The following is a 16341-nucleotide window of genomic DNA, read 5'->3' as shown; positions in this document are numbered from 1 at the left end:
CAGCACTAGGGTTTGAATCCAGGAGCTCATACATGCTAGGCAAGTGCTATCTGCCACTGAACTACACTTAACCTTCTCAAAAAAGGCTATTTCCCAGTCTGGTCCTGACCTTGTGATTCTGCTGCTGTAGAACCTCCTCCAACAGCTGGGATTACAAAACATGTGTGCCCCATATCCAGGCCAAACTTGATACAGACACAAATGAGCCAGATTAGACTCATTTATAAAGGGCTGATAGTACTATTAACAACATAGCCAACACTAAAGTAACCCAACTGCAGTATGGCCATTCCTCTCAAAAATCACTTTCCTGAAAATTTTAAGGGACAAAAAAAAAAAAAAAAAAAAACCCAGGCAGCAGGCTAAGTGTAACTCAATAGTAGAGTACTTGCCTAGCACTTCAAAGGCCCTGGGTTTAGTGCCTGGCACTGTTAAAAAAAAAAAAAAATTGAAACCAATCAGTTCTTTTCAAACCTACCAAAAAAAAAATATTACACAAAGATGACTCACTCAAAACTTGAATAATATTTTCTTTATTTACAAGTTAGAATCAAGAGACAAAGACAGTCCAGGGGACCAAATGGGGAGATGACTGAAACCCCCAGAGCCCCAAATGGAGCGGAAGGAAAAAGGGAAAACAGAGTAGAAAAAAAAAGGTCAACGTAAAAAAAGAGCTCCCCCTTCTTCCCTCCCCATGGAGGCCAAGGGGACCATGGCCATATCCCCCACAGCCTCACCTAGCTTAAAATAAATTAGAACAAACAACCTCAAAACAGGGCCCTTAGAAGTGAACAGGGCAGCTATGGCCTCAGGTAACATTGTGTCCAGGGGCTTTTGCCCACTCACCCTGTACTCTTGCCCCATCCCCATCATTCTGAACAGGGGGCTCTATGCCCAAGAGGTTACTCCCAAAGGGGCTGGGAATTCAATCTTATTTTTTGTCCATGTCCCTCCTTCAGTGAATGTTCCTGCATTCCTCCCCCCTGCAGAGCCAGCTCTCCTACAGAGGGGGGAGGGGAGGTGAGATGAAGAAGTGTCACAGCAAGGGGGAATGGGTTGGGGCAGGGTAGTTCAGGGGTCCGGTCCTGCGGAGCCTTCCTGCCCCATCTGGCCTGGCCCCTTAGCCTGAGTCCGAGTCACTGGTGTCTGAAGAAGAGGAAGATGAAGAGGAGGAGCTGGAATCTGAGCTGGAGCTGGATGCACTGAGACGAGACACTGCTACTTGCTGTGCAGAGGTTGACTCAGTTTTCTCACTCGCTGAACAAAAAAGGTGAGAGTTAAAAGATACAATTTTTTTTCTGAAAACATGAAAACAAGTATAACACATTTGCAGCAGTCTCCAAGTATTCTCACCTTTCTTGGGGGGCTTCTTGGTGGAATTGAGCTGCCCGCTGACATCTTGTAATCTCTTTTCCAGTTCCCGCTTTTTCTCCAAAGCTAGTTCCTCCTTTGTCTTTCCTACAGGTTTCTTAATGGCTGGGGGCGGGAGGATGGATAACAGAAAGTTTCACTAAGATTGCCTAGAGTTACCGGCCACATAGATTTCAGAATTCCATTTTTTAAAAAAATGTAGACAGACATAAAACACGTATTATTTTTATGTGGTGCTGAGAAATGAACCAGTGCCTCTACACATGCTAGGCAAATGCTCTACCAATTGAACTATAATATAACCCCAGCCCTCCAAGTTCCATTCTTGAACATCAAGGAAGCAGCACCGCACATGCATCACATCATCTTCAAAACAAATTATTTCGAATGCATTATATTGTGTACCACTACCTCTTTCTAAGCTGTCAGAACCACGATGGACTTCAGGTGATACTCACTATAGGGCTTCCGCGGTTTCTTTCGTAGGCAGGAGAGGACATAACGCTCAAGTTCTCTAAGTGTGGATGGTTTGAGTGTTTCAAAATCAATTTCAATCTCTTCTGGGTTTGAGTCCCGTAAAGAAGGCTCTCGGGCTTGGATTATATGTACAACTCGACCCAATTTCTCTCCAGGTAATTTGTTGATATCCAGGCTTAACTGTCGTTTCTCATCATAACTCATGGGCCTACTTTCTTCTTCTTCCTCTGAATCGTATCCAGTAGGCAGGGCAGGTGGAGCTGTCTTTGTGGCCTTTTTGGGTAGCCTATAGGCAAACAAAGCAAAACAAAAAACCCTGTCAACTACAAAAACTACCTCTCCAAACATAGTCCCACTGTTCAACCCAGAAATTTATTTCCTGCCTATATTTTTGCCATAAGGCACAAAAGCCAAGTTAGAGGTAGGTTTACTAGGACACTGAGTTAAGAAAACTGAGCATTTTATTGACTTCTTATATCAATGTAAGTATTTATTTGGGGCTTTAAAGTATACTGGTACAAGTCCATCTTTTTGCTCCTTTAAAAGCACAACTAAAGCCATCGTGAAAAAACACACAAGTCTAGAATCATTTATTTACAAGAGTAAGCAAACTGGCAAAGAGGAACAAATCTAGCTAACGTGATTTTTGTAAATCATGCGTCATAATTAATTGTTTTCATATTGCCTACAGCTTTTTATGCACTACACATCTGAGTCAGTTACCCTGAGAGACCCCATGGTTCTTGAAGGATATTACCCTGATCAGTTATCACAAAATTTGCTGACCACCCTCACATTTAGAAAAAAAAAAATTACGAGTGGAAGATAGCATAGAAACCAAACTAGTCTGCTTTGACCTTATTAGAACTCACTTGTTGCCACTTCCTCCAGAAGATCCAAAGCCAGGAGGGCCTAGCGTGGCAGCATTGCCACTCCCACTGCCACTAGCTTTCTTAGACTTCTTGGGCTGAGGAGGGCGGGGTGCCCGAGGCCCCTTGTCATCTTCATCAACACCAGCTCGGCCGCGATGCTTCTCTGCCTTCCGTTTCTTCTTTTTCTCCTTTTTCTCTCTCTTTCGCTTAGGCTTAGATATCGGGCCCTGGGACAGGGCAGCAAGTTGTTCGTGTACTGCCCGAAGCTATAGAGAAAGAAAAGTCAAGACATGAAGTGGGAAAGTAAAATTGAGAGAAAAAAATAGGACCAAGACAGAGCATGAACCAAACTTTTACCCAGTTAAAAGACTGAAGAGTGACAATATACCTGTTCTTGTAGTTCTGCCAAGCGATGAGCCCTTTCTTCCTCTGAGTCTGAGCTTTCACTTTCTTCCTCTTCCTCCTCATCTTCCTCATCTTCTTCCTCCTCTTCCTCAGAGGAGCTCTCACTGCTACTTTCCTCACTGGAGGACTCTGAAGAGGATTTGGTCAGCCCAGGGGGCAAAGCAGTGGAGACTGGTAAAGGCCCTGGTTCCAGTGGTTCATCTGGCATCTTTGCATAACGAAACTCGAATACGTCCTAGGAAAAAAACACACTCCAAATTATGCTGGTACAATGTTCTGGGCTATACCCAGTCATCGTCATATAATTTCAATTTGTGGCTGTACGTCCTCTCATGTGGAGGACATACTGCACAAATTGATGCAATCTCCCTCCCATACCCATTTATCCTTTAAGCTTCAACTTCTACACTCACCTGCAGCTTTCGTGCCATGGCCACAACATCGTGGTCTGGGGGGTTGTACTTATAGCAGTTGGAGAACATAAGCCGCACGTCAGCAGCAAACTCCTGTGCGTCCCGATAATCACGGTTCTCCATCTTCCGCTGCAGAAGGAGGCAGCATCAGAAGCTGCACAGGCAGACTCACCTTTCCCTGCCAACCCCAGACAACACAACAGGCCCTCTCTTGAGAGCACAGTGGGGATGTGCACATGGATCTGTGCCCTGAGGTTAAAGTTAGAAGTCAAAGGAATTTGGGTAGGTTGAAGAAATTATCTTAAGTCTAGAAAAAGAAATCATTTCTAAGTGATACAGGAGGTAACCCGACTGTTCTTCCACCCCTTAACTTCTCTGACCCAACCCTCCCATTAAATAGTAGAACTGTGTATTAGGGTTACTCTTTAAACAGAATACTCATCCTTACTGTAGGAAATGCAATTTCAAACTGCTTGACCTGCCCCTTTACAATTTTGTAAAACCAAAAATCAAAGACTGCTGTGTACCCATAAGGAGACATGAACATTATTTTATTGATCCCTAGATGCCAATCACTGCCTTAGCATCCCATCTGCCCCATGCAGTGGGTACCTTGACAGTGCTGAGGTCCATGGGGTGCTTAATGATGTCATGGTAGTCATGCAGGCCAAGAGCAGAAGCGTCCACTGGTTTATAGAAAGGCCAGGCATAGGCTGCATGCTTCTTAGAGAGCAACTCCTTCAAAATGCCATTGCAATGTTTTAACTGTTCTGACAATTTTCCTTTTTTAGAGCTCTGGTGTTGTTGCTGAGAGTCAGGCAAGTCTTTGCGTGGGGGCTTGATGGGGCGACCACTCTCTCTACGCATAGGGGGAAGCCGTGCTGCTTTAGGCTCAAGACTCCCAGGAGGGCTGGCTGGGGAACCAGGAGCCAGGATGGCTGTAGGTGTAGGGGTGGTAGTATCTGCTTTTCGTTTAACCCCTTTTTTCTGCAGAAAAAAAAAAAATAAAAAACCAACAGACTATTACTCCAGGTCTACTTCATTCAAAACCTTTCCCTTCCCACTGTCCAAAACAGATACATTTATCTATACCTTGGCAAGGGGCTGAGCTGGGGGAGCTGCAGATACAGCAAGGAGCGGGGGTCCAGCAGAATGCAGAGACTTGAGAAGGGGAGAAGAAATGACCGATGGATGGGGAATGTTGAGGACAGTGGTAGGTATCTCAGGTGGTGGAGTATATAGGGCTGTGTGTGACACAGAAGAGACAGCAGGCACCTGATGGGCACTGGTAATACTGCCCTGGAGTGCTTAATAAAGGAAAACAAAGCAAAAACCGTTTAGTTTGTTTCTCTTTCCTGTCTCTTCAGGTGTCCATTCGCAAAACTCTCACTCTTCCCACCTGCCAACTTGGCCCCCTTCTTATGGCTGTTCTTAGGGATGGTCACCACAAGCTCTTGTTCGTCTTGAGGCATTGATGCCACCTTCTGTAGGAAGATCTTTTCCAGTGTCTGTGCCATCAGGACTATATCATCAGTGGGCTAGTGAAACAAAAAACAAATTTAGAAAGGTCCAAATGATAGCAAAAAAAGAGACCATTTCTGTCAAATTCCGGGCCCTAGGGCATGACCACTCTCCCGTAGGCACCTGTCATCAAATGCTGCAAATTACCACATTAGGCCAATAATGTCCCCTTCTTTCCTGTCTCTCAAAATACAAACTAATGAAAATACATGGTCCCTTAATGTTCACAAGCTTAAGAGAATGAGAACTGATGAGTAAAATAGATCCTGCTCTACTCAGGTCTCTGGAGCTTTCTGAGAAACAGGGCCACCATCCCCAAGTATGAAAGTGTTCTACTTAAATAACCTTAAACTATAGAGCTCTGAAGCCACATTACTGATAACACTATTTGGACTCAGTTTTCTTTGGACCATTACTAACTGGATACAGCTTCAATAGAAAACAAAACGTTTCCATTTGGCTATAATAAATGTCCTCTTATCACCTGCTAAATGCACACAGAAAAACTTACCTTGTTGTAAATGTAACAGTTGGTGAACATGGTATTGAAATCCTGCATACATTCAGAAGCAGCCCAATAATAATTGTTTTCAAGTCTCCTCTTAATAGTACCCATGTCCATAGGCTGTTTTATAATTTTGTGATAATCCTAAAAAAAGAAATGGTACGTCAGAGCCACTGAAAATTAAAATACCTATTCTCCCAGGGAAATCACTGACCGACCCACACACACACACACACACACACACATACACACCCTATGTATCAAAGGAATACAGTTCCCTAAACTGCGGCCCCAATTAAACTACAGGACCAAAAAAAAGGGGGGGAGGATAGGGTGGGGAATAAGATCCTTAACCCACTTTGGGGGCCCCTACTGCCTTTCCCTAACCACCCACCTCCCACCCATTCTAGAAACTTCCCATCCTGTGACATTACCTCTGGGGTTGGCTATCCATGGGCTGCATGAGGGAAAGGAAGAAGCTAAGAATTTTGGCCACCGTGGTCCTCTCCCAACCCGGGGTGGGAATCTGTAAAATGGAGCCAGGGCACAAAAAGTTAAGGAAGGACACAGAGGGCACAATAAGAGATGCCAAGATAGAGATAGCAAGCGGTTGGAACAATCACAAAGGACCAAGAATTCAGAACTATGGTGGCTATCTGCCCTACAGAAAAGAATTGGGAACTCCCTAGGGGCCGCAGCACCTACACTAGGCAACCCACCCCCACTCACACACATTCTTGCTCATTCCCATACCTCCCCGAATTCTATGTTCCTACTCACCGGCAGACCCAGTTTGACAGCATCTACAGGCTGCCGAAATGGCCATGCAAACTGATGTTTCCACAGAGCTTTCATCACCACCTTGTGCAGGTATTGCAGCTGGTTGGTTACCCGTCCTGGTTTTTTGGGATTGGATACTTCAGGGGGTGGTGGGTTGGCAGGGGTTAGTTGCAAAGCTGGCACTGACGCCATAGTAGGACTCTCAAATCCCTCATACAACAGAGAAGGCTTTCGAATCCTTTTTCCTGGAGCTGCTGCCTCTGGGCCCAACCCCAGTAACCCTGCATTCCCGTCCCCAGGGAGCCTGCAAAAATGGTAAATAACATTAGATGTGGAGATCTCATGGAATTCAAAGTGCAATTTGCACTATGTCACCAATAAATCCAAGCTCTGGACCTAGTGAGACAACTAAGCTTGCAAGTGGCTCCAAATATGAACCAATATCAAAATCATCTGTAGAGATTCTGTTGATGCCCACCTCCCCCCTCCTTTTATTTTTAGTATAGCTAATCTAGATCCCACCTTCTGGAGTCTGGCAACCCATGCTCAATTAAAAATAAGAAAGCCCTATGGGGATGGCTCTTAAGCAAAAATGGGTGGAGTTGAAGACCAAGATTCCTCCTCACCAGGGGTTTGGTGGTTGCCATGGTGGTTGAGCCTGAGGGAAGACAGTGAAAAAAAGAGAGGAAATAAACTAGGAAGAAAAACTTCATAAAATGCTGAGGCACCCAAGAATCAATCCACCTGGGTAGAAGAAATGTTATTTTCATTAAGCTGAGTATTTAATAAAAGAAAATGCACTAAATGTCTAACTTAAAAATTCAGACAAGGGAACATCTTGTGAGACCTCACAATTGGAGTTAACTGCCCTCCAGATTTGCAAACTACCTCCTCCAAGAATTCAAAAAACAGCCACCCAACAGCCAAGGTCACAACCTGATTGTGACAGCACACCTCCCAACACCCTGCTAGAAAAACACGGTCTAACAGTTCCCAATGTAGCATCTACTGCACATTAAAGACCAACAGTGGTCCTGTTACTCCTCCAGGCCAGGTGTTTCCCACCACCTAAGATTTAAGACACTACTTAGAGACCTCATTGTTTACATCCGCAGCACTGCAAAAGTCTCAGCTCCACCCTCCTGCCCTAAATCAAACACTCGACACCATCAAAAACCAGCCCCCTCCTTCCACTCACTGAAAGACAAGCAGGAATTTTATGACACCCTAGACAGTAGGATCCTCTCTATCCTAAAGTTGGGAATCCCCGCTGCCAAGTCCTGAAGCTCGGTCACCATGGCAACTACTGGCAGAGGTTGACCACGAACCCCCCAAACACCATGACAAACCAAAACTAGGCACCAGGCCCAATACCCGCAGGACCTGCTCGTCTACTTAAAACTACCCATTCCTACCCTTTCAGCCACCGAACTATCTCTAACTTGGTTAAGACCGGGCCATGGCTGTAGCTTATAAATTGACAACCTGCGCTCCCCCCACACGCAGCAACTGGGTCGCCGCCACCGTTCCAAAACCGTCGTCCAACCCCCTCCGCGAGCCCGAGCCAACAGCTGCGCCAAGAAGTGGCAACGCATAGCAACCGGCGCTGGGTGGTTCGGTACTGCCCCCCGAACACGGCGCCCTCCACCCGTGCCGCCGCCCCACAACGACCCCTTCCCACGCGCGCTCTCGGGAGACGTACTTGTGGGGAGTCACGTTTTGCAGCATCTTGACCGCGGGGAACCAGCGCTGCCTTCAGCCGCGTAAAGTCCGGGTGGCCTCGGATCCCCTCACCGCCCGGTCCAGCATAACCCGGGAAGTGGGGGGGAGGCCGTTGCCCTTGGCCCTCCAGGCGACAATCTCCCCGCTGGGCCGGCACGAGCAGTCTCCTCCGCGCGGCCTCTCGCAGGACTCCCGGCAGCTTGGCGCGCTCCGCAGGCAGCGGACAGCAAGAAAATGGCGGCGGCCTCAGCAGAGACCGGCGTACGACAAGGGGGATAGACTCCCCAAAACCAAAGACAGTCCCCGATCCTAGACACCGTCGTCAATACAGCCCGCTGTTGGTTTGCAGGGGTCCCCTCTTCCTGTCGGGACCGTACGGGTTGGACAAGATCCCGTTTCGACCTCGGATGGAGGCGGATGAACACGAAAAGTGGTTTAGGAAGCCGCCGCCTCCATCTTTGAAATCCTCTTGAGGGCGGAGTAGAGGGGGTGGACAGACTCCGACAATTGGGCGGGGCCCGAAAAAGGGGAGCTTCAGGGGCTTCTATGGGGTCTGTACTGTCCGCCGGGACCGGTCATAGGCCGAGACGAAGGCCATTTCCAAACGGATGGACGTGGATTGTAATGGCGGCCCCCGACGAGTCAAAGGCTCTGTATCGGTAAGCAGAATCCTCCAGGTCGTTCTAGAGGCTGCTCCACTCCAGCGCGAAATGGCGCCGCCGAGCCCCGCGCCAGCCCTTTATATATAGGCGGGGAGGAGGAGCTTCGTTGCTCATGCGCGCCACCCTGCTCCAGAATTTCCCCACCCCCTCCGCGCGCGCTCGCTCGCTCACGCGCGTGAAGTAGCAAAGTCGAAGGAGGTGGATCCCATCTCCGCGGGAGCTTCTTCTATTGGTCTGTCGAAGCGATGACGTCACAAACTTCATTTCCAAGTCGTCAGTCACCAGGCAGAAGAGTGCCGCATAGACTCACAGGGAATAGGCAACCCGCCATATCTGAGCCGCTTGGTTGCGCTGTGGTTCGGCGACTCCAGGGAAACAGGGAAGTTGGAATAGGTGCAAGGGCCATCTCCCCACAGCCTCCAGCACCTTCTCCCCGCCTCCTCTTCCAACTAAGTTCTCCCAAGCACGAAGTAACTCCCGACTGCCAAGCTTGGGCTGGTAGTGCCATTCGTAGTTCTCCATTGGCCGAACGGGAGGGGTCGCGTGGGCGTAGCCAGGCGCGGCTCGCCAGGGGTGTGGCTGCAGGACGCAGGGCGGAATGCTGTTCTTGGCAGGGAGGCCGCTGCAGTGAAGAATCTGAAATGAGGAAGAAAGACGCCATCTTAGAAGCCGCGGCCTATTCTCCTGTGGCGAACAACTAAAGGCGCCTGAACGTTAACAGCGAAGGGGTCTAACGTTCCTCTTTTCTACGACCTAAAATACGGCTTGCTAAAAGTCTTACAATCCTCCCTTCCCTCCCCTAGACCAAATAATCGAAAGCAAAGGCAAAATACTTCTCCTTTCTGCAAACACCCAAATACTATGAACAAGGCCACCAAACCCAAAACTTTCACGCCCAAGCACTTCTCCAATCCCAGCCCACTCGTCCCTTCATTAGCAATACAAATACCTGCCTACAAAAACCCACAGCCCTAAAGAGGGAACAAAATCTCCAAACCCATCCATCCTGTAATACCCTTCTACCCGAACTCATTCCGGCGTCTGGCTCAGAACAGAAAAAAACAAGTCCTACAAGGGGCGAAATGGGGGAGGGACCCTCCCCTCTCCAGGCGAGCTCAGACCTTTCTCCGTGCTTCCCGCCCCTCGCCCGGGCAGACCCGCACCGCCCTCCTGGGGTCCCTTCGCACGCGGGGGCCAAAGAACGCCCCCATCCCCCCACCAGGGTCCGGAGTCCTCCCCACGGAGCTGCTCGTCCATCGGTCAGCGCCAGGGAGGAGGGCGAGCAGAGGAGGCGGCGGCTGTAGCTCAGACTAGCCCTCCCCCTCCTTCTCTCCCCTCCCCCCCCCGGGCCGTCCGCCTCCGAGGAGGGGCAGGAGCCATTTTGGGAGCTCAGTTTCGCCCCCTCCCCCTAACTCCCTCTTAAGTCTTCCTCACAATTTGATTATCTGAATAGGCTTACAGACTACGTATGAATAAAGAACCGGAGCCCAAGGCCAGGATCTCTGAAGCACCTCTAGAGGAGGTACCCCTACCGTAGAATAAAAGGATTTCCCCCACCACAGAATAGCTGCGCTTTGACACCCCCGAGGAAAATAGGTTTGTGTGCACGTCCAGGCAAGGAAATTAATGTAGGGCAACGAATATAAGGAAAGCTCCCTCTACCCCTGGAAGGGCTAGTCAGGGCCTCCTAGGTCCTTGAGCTGCAATCATGCCACCCTCCATCTGCAGTAACCCTTGTGCTCCAACCTTGCATACTGCACCTAACATGGCCGCCAGCCTCCGGTCTTCAGGACCACCCGAGGAGGACAGACCCCCCCCGTACGGAAGTGCGCGTAGGGAAAGCAGAGTCCCCCGGCGCCCCACCCCCAGCCCACCTGGGATCCGGTCCTGGCCCCCCAAAGTACATGCAGCCCCGCCCGGGTGGCTGCAGCAGGGAGGGCAATGACACAGCAACTTTGCAAAGGCCTTCTCCCCTCCCCCTAGTGGCCCAGCCTCCCAAATCTGCTTTTCTCCGCCCGGGGCTTTGCAGGTCAGGACACAGGCCCATCAGGGGGCCGGCCAGGGCAGAAAAAATTGGGGCGGCAGAGAGATACTGGGCTTTAGAAAGGGAAAGGGTGGCCAGAATTTTAACTCTCATTTCCCAGCATTCCGGAAAAATCACTGCTCCCCAATCTCTCCTAATCCTCCCTTCCCCCACATGAGTCACAGGGGAGGCTACTGCTACTCAGTAATTTGGAAAAGTAACTCTTCCCCTCCTTTCCGTTCCCTCCCCCGCAGTACACAAGGAGAGAGCTGTTCAGGACTGGGGGAGGGGATGAAAGACGCAATAGACGAGGCCACCCCGGAGAAACCCGAGACCTAGGAACTCATTCCAGGCTCTGAGCTTTCCTGCTGTCTCAGGCCACACTTTTTACCAGGACCCACTTTGGGCCTGGGTTGTTCCCCAAGTAGACCCCAAGCTTTCGGTTTGTAACCTTCCTCCGACCCCTAGTAGACAAGTGCTCAAGTAGCTCTTAGAGGGGCAACGAAGGTTTGGGCACAGGGCCCCCACAGGCCATGTCCATGCGAATGCACACAAATTCGATAACAGACAAGTCTAAGCTCCAGCATGCCTTGTGGTGACTGCGAGCTTCCTACCCTTGACACAAAGGGAGCACAGAAATGCTCTGAGCAGAGTCTCTAGGGAAAAGTGAGTTGGCGCCTAAGAAAAACCTCATTTCACAGCCTGAATTGACAACACTAAAGCATTTACATCCATGATTAGGAATTACAGCCATCATTCTCACTCTTCAGCCTACCAGATCACCCCCTCAGCCGCCAAGAAGGATCCCTCTCACCTGGCTGCAGGCTCCTGTACCCCCAGGGGACGAATGGGGGGGGCACGCCGCCCCCTCTTCCCCTTTGCCCTCCAATTGGTATGGAGGCAGGAGGTTGGCCATTCCCTCCCCCATCACAGTGGCCCTCTCCTGCTGGTCCCCCTCCACACTCCCATTGGCTGTGAAGTATTTGAAGGACAAATCCCACTCAGGTTCTTTTTGAACCCCAAGAATTCCATACACACCCCGGCTTCTTCACCGTATAGGTTTAAGTCACTGGCATCTAAATGACTAACATCATCCCCGCCCCAAGTGCCCCTTCTCACCTGGATGGTGGAGCCTTCCGGGGGGGCTCCAATGTTGCCCTCGGCTTGGTGCGGGGGGAGGATGTAATCCGGGGTGTCAACCCCCCCGGAAACCGAAGCAGTGTTGGGGGAGGGGGCGTAGCCCCCAGCCCCTCCCNCGAACGTTCCTGGGGGTCGTTTTGAGGGGGCCTCGGGGCCGCAAGGCCTAGGCCTGTCCCCCGACACCCAGAGCGCGCTAATGCTGCTGCCTCTTCATATCTCCCGCGTCCTATCCCGCTGTCGTCGACCTTGTCCCCCCCACTCGCCTCTCTGTACGGGTTCAGCATGGCTGCCGCAGCCCCGAAACGTGCACAGCGCAGGCGCATGGGCGCGACCAGACCGGGGGGGGGGTGGGGTGCCCGGGGCCGTGAGGAGGGCGGCAGTGCGCAGGCGTCTCAGCCCAACCGCAGCTCCCGCCGCGGGCCACGGAGCTCGCGGTGTGTGGGGGGCGGAAGTCGGTGCGCGAGGACCTCCAGCCTGGGCCACCCTTCCCCCACTACGGAGGCTTTGCGGGACAGCTAGGGACGGCGCGAGTCAGTTCCTTCTGGCCTAGTGTAAGGTGCGGCTTGGTTCGACCTGGCCAGAGTTCACGGAAAGCACACGGCGCCTAGTTGTTGTCCGTGAAGTAGAATAGAGACTGGCTGGAGAAGTGAGGGTTTGCAGGGTGGGGCCCCTCCCTTGGTGTAGTGTAGTTGCGGAATGGAGAGGAAGCTGATCACCCGGGTGGTGCCAGCAACGGGGATAAGGTGTGCCCTCTAAGTGTGTTTAGACCGTTTTACAACTTCTGCTGTTCCCAGAACATATCCTAGACTACTTTGCTTCGATGATGAGACCTGCAAGTTCGTGGACTCCCTTCTACAAAGTTTGCCAACCGATCACTCTTCCTTATATACAGATCCTGTGGTCGACCATTTAAGTTAAAATTCCCTATTCAAGAGCCTGGCGCGATGCCGCACTCCTGTAATCCCAGCGGCTTGGGAGCCTGAGGCAGGAGGATCACAAGTTCAAAGCCAGCCTGGGCTAAACAATTTAGGTCCTACACAACTTAGCAAGACCCTGTCTCAAAATAGGAAAAAGAAGAAAAAAACAAAAAATAGAAAAAGGGCCGCGATGTGGCTCAGTGGTTAAGCACCCCTGGTTCAATCCCTGGTACAAACAGTACAACTCAGGAATTCCTGAGTCCTTGCTTTCTCTTAATCTTGGATCAATCCCATAAAATTTTAGGGATTAGTAACAAAATGATTACATTGCTACCAAGGCAATGTTTTAATTTGTTTGTAGCCTATTATGACTCTTCATCCCTCAGAGTGAAGTCTAGGTGTTCACTCTACAAGCTCTTAATCTCCTGTCCCCGCAGACAGATAGCCCCTTTAATAACAGAAAGACCAACTACCGTCCCCAGTAAACTGCCAGTGTGTATTGCTTTCCCATTTCTTTAGAAGGTCTTCCCTGTTTGAGGAAGTACTTTATATTTGACCTGGTCAACTTTATGTTACCCTGAGGCCATCCTCCATTCTCCACCCTTTGTAATTTTTAATTTATCTTTCTTGGGTTCCTATTAAAAAAAAAAAAAAAGGAAACAACTCTCTCAGTATTGTACCTCCTCAGTAGACTCATTTTTATCTCAGCTCCTTTGAGCAACCAGAACCTGAAATTAAAATCATACTTACTGTCTGAATTTTCTATCTCCTCCTTTTCCTCCCTCCCTTCCTACTTCTCATCTCTGCCCTTCAAATCATATTTGTCAGACTTCCACCAGAAAGTCTGGCAAATGTCACCAAGGATCTCCTAATTGGCAAAGTCAGAAAGCACTTTTCAGTTTTCACCTTATTTGACCTCTCTAGAGCATTTGGCAATTATTTGATCATGCTTCCTTCCTGACATTCTCTATACTATTGATTTCTGTGACCAGTCTCACCAGTTTCTTTTCCTACCTGTCTCCCTGCTCTCCTTTCTGGACTAACTTAGCCCCATCCTATGTGTTGATGTTTTCCAGGATTGTACTTGTTGCTTCTACTTTTGTTCATATTATCTAGGTTGTATTGCTCAAGGGTTCAAAGCCTTTCAAATCTGTATCTTCAATTCAGACAGCTCTTCTGAGCTAAACTTCCACCAAATATTCCTACTTGGATTGCTCTTAGACACTTAAGCATGTTCAAAATTGGTTCAATCTGTCTGTTCTCTGGATCCGCTCTTCCTGCGTAACCCTGAGTGATGGTAGGTATTCAGTTACAAAGCTTAGAATCTGACAGTCGCTCCTTGTTTCTTTTCTCACAAATTTATATCCATCAGACTCTTATAATTTTGCCTCTTAAATATCCATTGAGTCAAACTTCTGCCTCAATTTTATCACCTCGGCTAGGTCCACAGTTTCCTGAGTGAGGTCCTTATCTTCAGAGTTGCACTAATACAGTAGTCACAAGCCACATGTGGCTATTTGAATTTAATATTAATTATAGTGTTGAATTTAGTTCCTCAGTGCCCTGGCCACATTTCAATTTCTCAGAGGTACCTATTGAGAACACACACGCACAAGGTCTCAATATGTTTTTGTTTCGGACAGCTTTCGGCCTTATCTGCTATCTCTTCTTACTAATTATGTTGCAGCCATATTGATCTTCCCTCATTTTCTTGAAGGAATTGGTCCATTTCCTGCTTCAGGACTTCACCCATGCTGTTCCCTCTGGTGAAGATTCTGCTTCCCACTCAACCTGGCTAATGCCTATTTACTCTTCAGATTTTATTTCAATATCAGTGGTTTCTCCATTCCATATAGGATAGCACAGAATACAACATGTCTGTCATTGAAGAAAGGTCTTTTGGACAGTGCTACTCTAGGTTTTCTTCTTGGCCTCTGACCACCATACTGCCAGGAGTGAGCTTTCCACAATACAGTTCTGACCATATATTATTTTTTAAACACTATTTCTTGTTGCCTGCAAGATAAAGTCCAAATTCTTGTGCTTGGCAGAAAGGTCTGCCTACCTCTCCACCCTCATATCTAGCCACTTCCTCTTGGGCCCTATGCTCTAGCCACATTGAACTGTTTCCCAAACACACTATTTTATTTCATGCCTCCATGTTTTTTGCTTCAGCCCACTCTGCATGGATAGGTGTTTCCCTTGTCAGTCTAAACCCAAATTTGGGCTGGAGGCGTGGCCCAGTGGTAGAGCACTTGGCCACATAAGGCCCTGGAGTCAATCTCCAGCACCCTCCCACCCCCACACACACACACAAAGTCAATGCTTGCCCAATTGCTCATTCCTTAGTGTCCTTTTCTTTTATGGTAGTACCTTTTACAGTGAATGACACTTATGTGATTACATGTTTTTCTTCACTACTAGACTTTGATCTGGAGAGCAAGGCTATGTTGTCTTTCTTTCTTCTTTCCTTCCTTCCTTCTTTCCTTCCTTCCTTCCTTCCTTCCTTCCTTCCTTCCTTCCTTCCTTCCTTCCTTCCTTCCTTCCTTCCTTCCTTCCTTCCTTCCTTCCTTCCCTCTCTTCCTCCCTCCCTCTCTCCCTCCCTCTCTCTCTCTCTCTCTTTCTTTCTTTCTTATACCCACAGTACCTGACCAACAATAAAGTGCTCACAAATTGAGCAAATGTTGAAGGGAATTGCTTAAGTGAGTGTGTGACTTAGGTAAAATTACAATGCATATGTACTTGTGGCACCCTGTATAATAATGGGGAATAATCAGACAATATTGCTTTCAGGTATACATTTGCAACATTGGAATGGTGTGAGGGAAGAGAAGCAGAACAGCACAATTTATTTTCACAGAGAGCAATGCAGTCCAATATGGCCATAATATAAACTACAAGAAGTAGAGTAGAAGAAAACTAGAAGTTAAATTTGTTTATAGAGTCCATATTATCCAGAGTTTCCAATGCTGTTAAGTATGGACCTGCTAGGGAGCCATGAAAGTCTTTGAGCAATAACTTCATCAGAATTATGTCATTAAATAGGGACATTGTCTTCCAATGGCTAGCATTATACATGTTAATAAACATTAAATAAAACTGTCAGGAATTGGAAGGAGATGCATTTGGTGATAGCTAATATTTGTTGACTACTTAAAATATTTCAGGCAGTGTTATAATTGCTTTTCACATACATCTTTTTAAATCCTTATTATCCTATAAAGTAGATACTATTATTATCACTCCCATTTTTCAAATGAAGCAATTAAGGCAAGAAATTTTAAATCATTTACCCAAGGTCACACTTCTGGTAACTAGCAAAGCTGGGATTTGAACCCAGGCAGTGAACTTTTTCATGTCCTCCAGCTTTTCACAATTTGTGATTGCCAAATAAACTTTTCCTCCTCTAAAATTGTTGTCAGGTCTTTTACTCACAGAGGTAAAAAAGCTCACTAACATACTCCTGTTAGTTGGTTCTACTCTTGTTCTTGTTCCCTATATAAGGATCTAACACAGTGCTAATCCTTGCCTCT

General features: G+C 48.2%; 1 protein-coding gene across 5 annotated transcripts; it reads right to left on the bottom strand.

The window, feature by feature from the left end:
• Positions 1-517: 517 nt before the first annotated feature.
• Positions 518-12006, bottom strand: Brd2 (bromodomain containing 2). Of its 5 annotated transcripts, XM_015487524.2 has the most exons (14): positions 9948-10077; positions 8047-9364; positions 6345-6648; positions 5999-6090; positions 5571-5708; positions 4938-5076; positions 4631-4845; positions 4151-4525; positions 3539-3667; positions 3109-3360; positions 2721-2986; positions 1830-2134; positions 1354-1476; positions 518-1257 (listed from the first exon to the last, which is right to left on the bottom strand). In XM_015487524.2, the coding sequence occupies exons 5-14, from the start codon at positions 5679-5681 to the stop codon at positions 1121-1123; spliced, it is 2052 nt and encodes a 683-aa protein (XP_015343010.1). In that variant the 5' UTR covers positions 5682-5708; positions 5999-6090; positions 6345-6648; positions 8047-9364; positions 9948-10077; the 3' UTR covers positions 518-1120. The 5 variants fall into 5 exon arrangements, with proteins under 5 accessions (XP_015343010.1, XP_015343008.1, XP_015343009.1 ...); XM_015487522.2 differs by lacking the exons at positions 5999-6090; positions 9948-10077 and adding an exon at positions 11871-12006; XM_015487523.1 differs by lacking the exons at positions 5999-6090; positions 9948-10077 and adding an exon at positions 11566-11595.
• Between the last annotated feature and the right edge of the window lie 4335 nt (positions 12007-16341).

The sequence above is a fragment of the Marmota marmota genome, unplaced genomic scaffold (assembly GCF_001458135.2).
Source record: "Marmota marmota marmota unplaced genomic scaffold, marMar, whole genome shotgun sequence".
In the NCBI taxonomy this organism is placed as follows: Eukaryota; Metazoa; Chordata; class Mammalia; order Rodentia; family Sciuridae; genus Marmota; species Marmota marmota.
This window is presented reverse-complemented; position numbering and strand designations above follow the sequence as displayed.

What these genes read in the sequence shown, in the direction of transcription:
- Brd2 (XM_015487522.2), bottom strand. Translation starts at nt 8,072, where the DNA reads ATGCTGCAAAACGTGACTCCCCACAA. An exon ending in CAGCTCAGCCCCTTGCCAAG is followed by an intron (nt 4,526 to 4,630) that starts GTATAGATAAAT and finishes TTTTTTCTGCAG; the next exon opens with AAAAAAGGGGTTAAACGAAA. An exon ending in TCTGGAGGAAGTGGCAACAA is followed by an intron (nt 2,135 to 2,720) that starts GTGAGTTCTAAT and finishes GTTTGCCTATAG; the next exon opens with GCTACCCAAAAAGGCCACAA.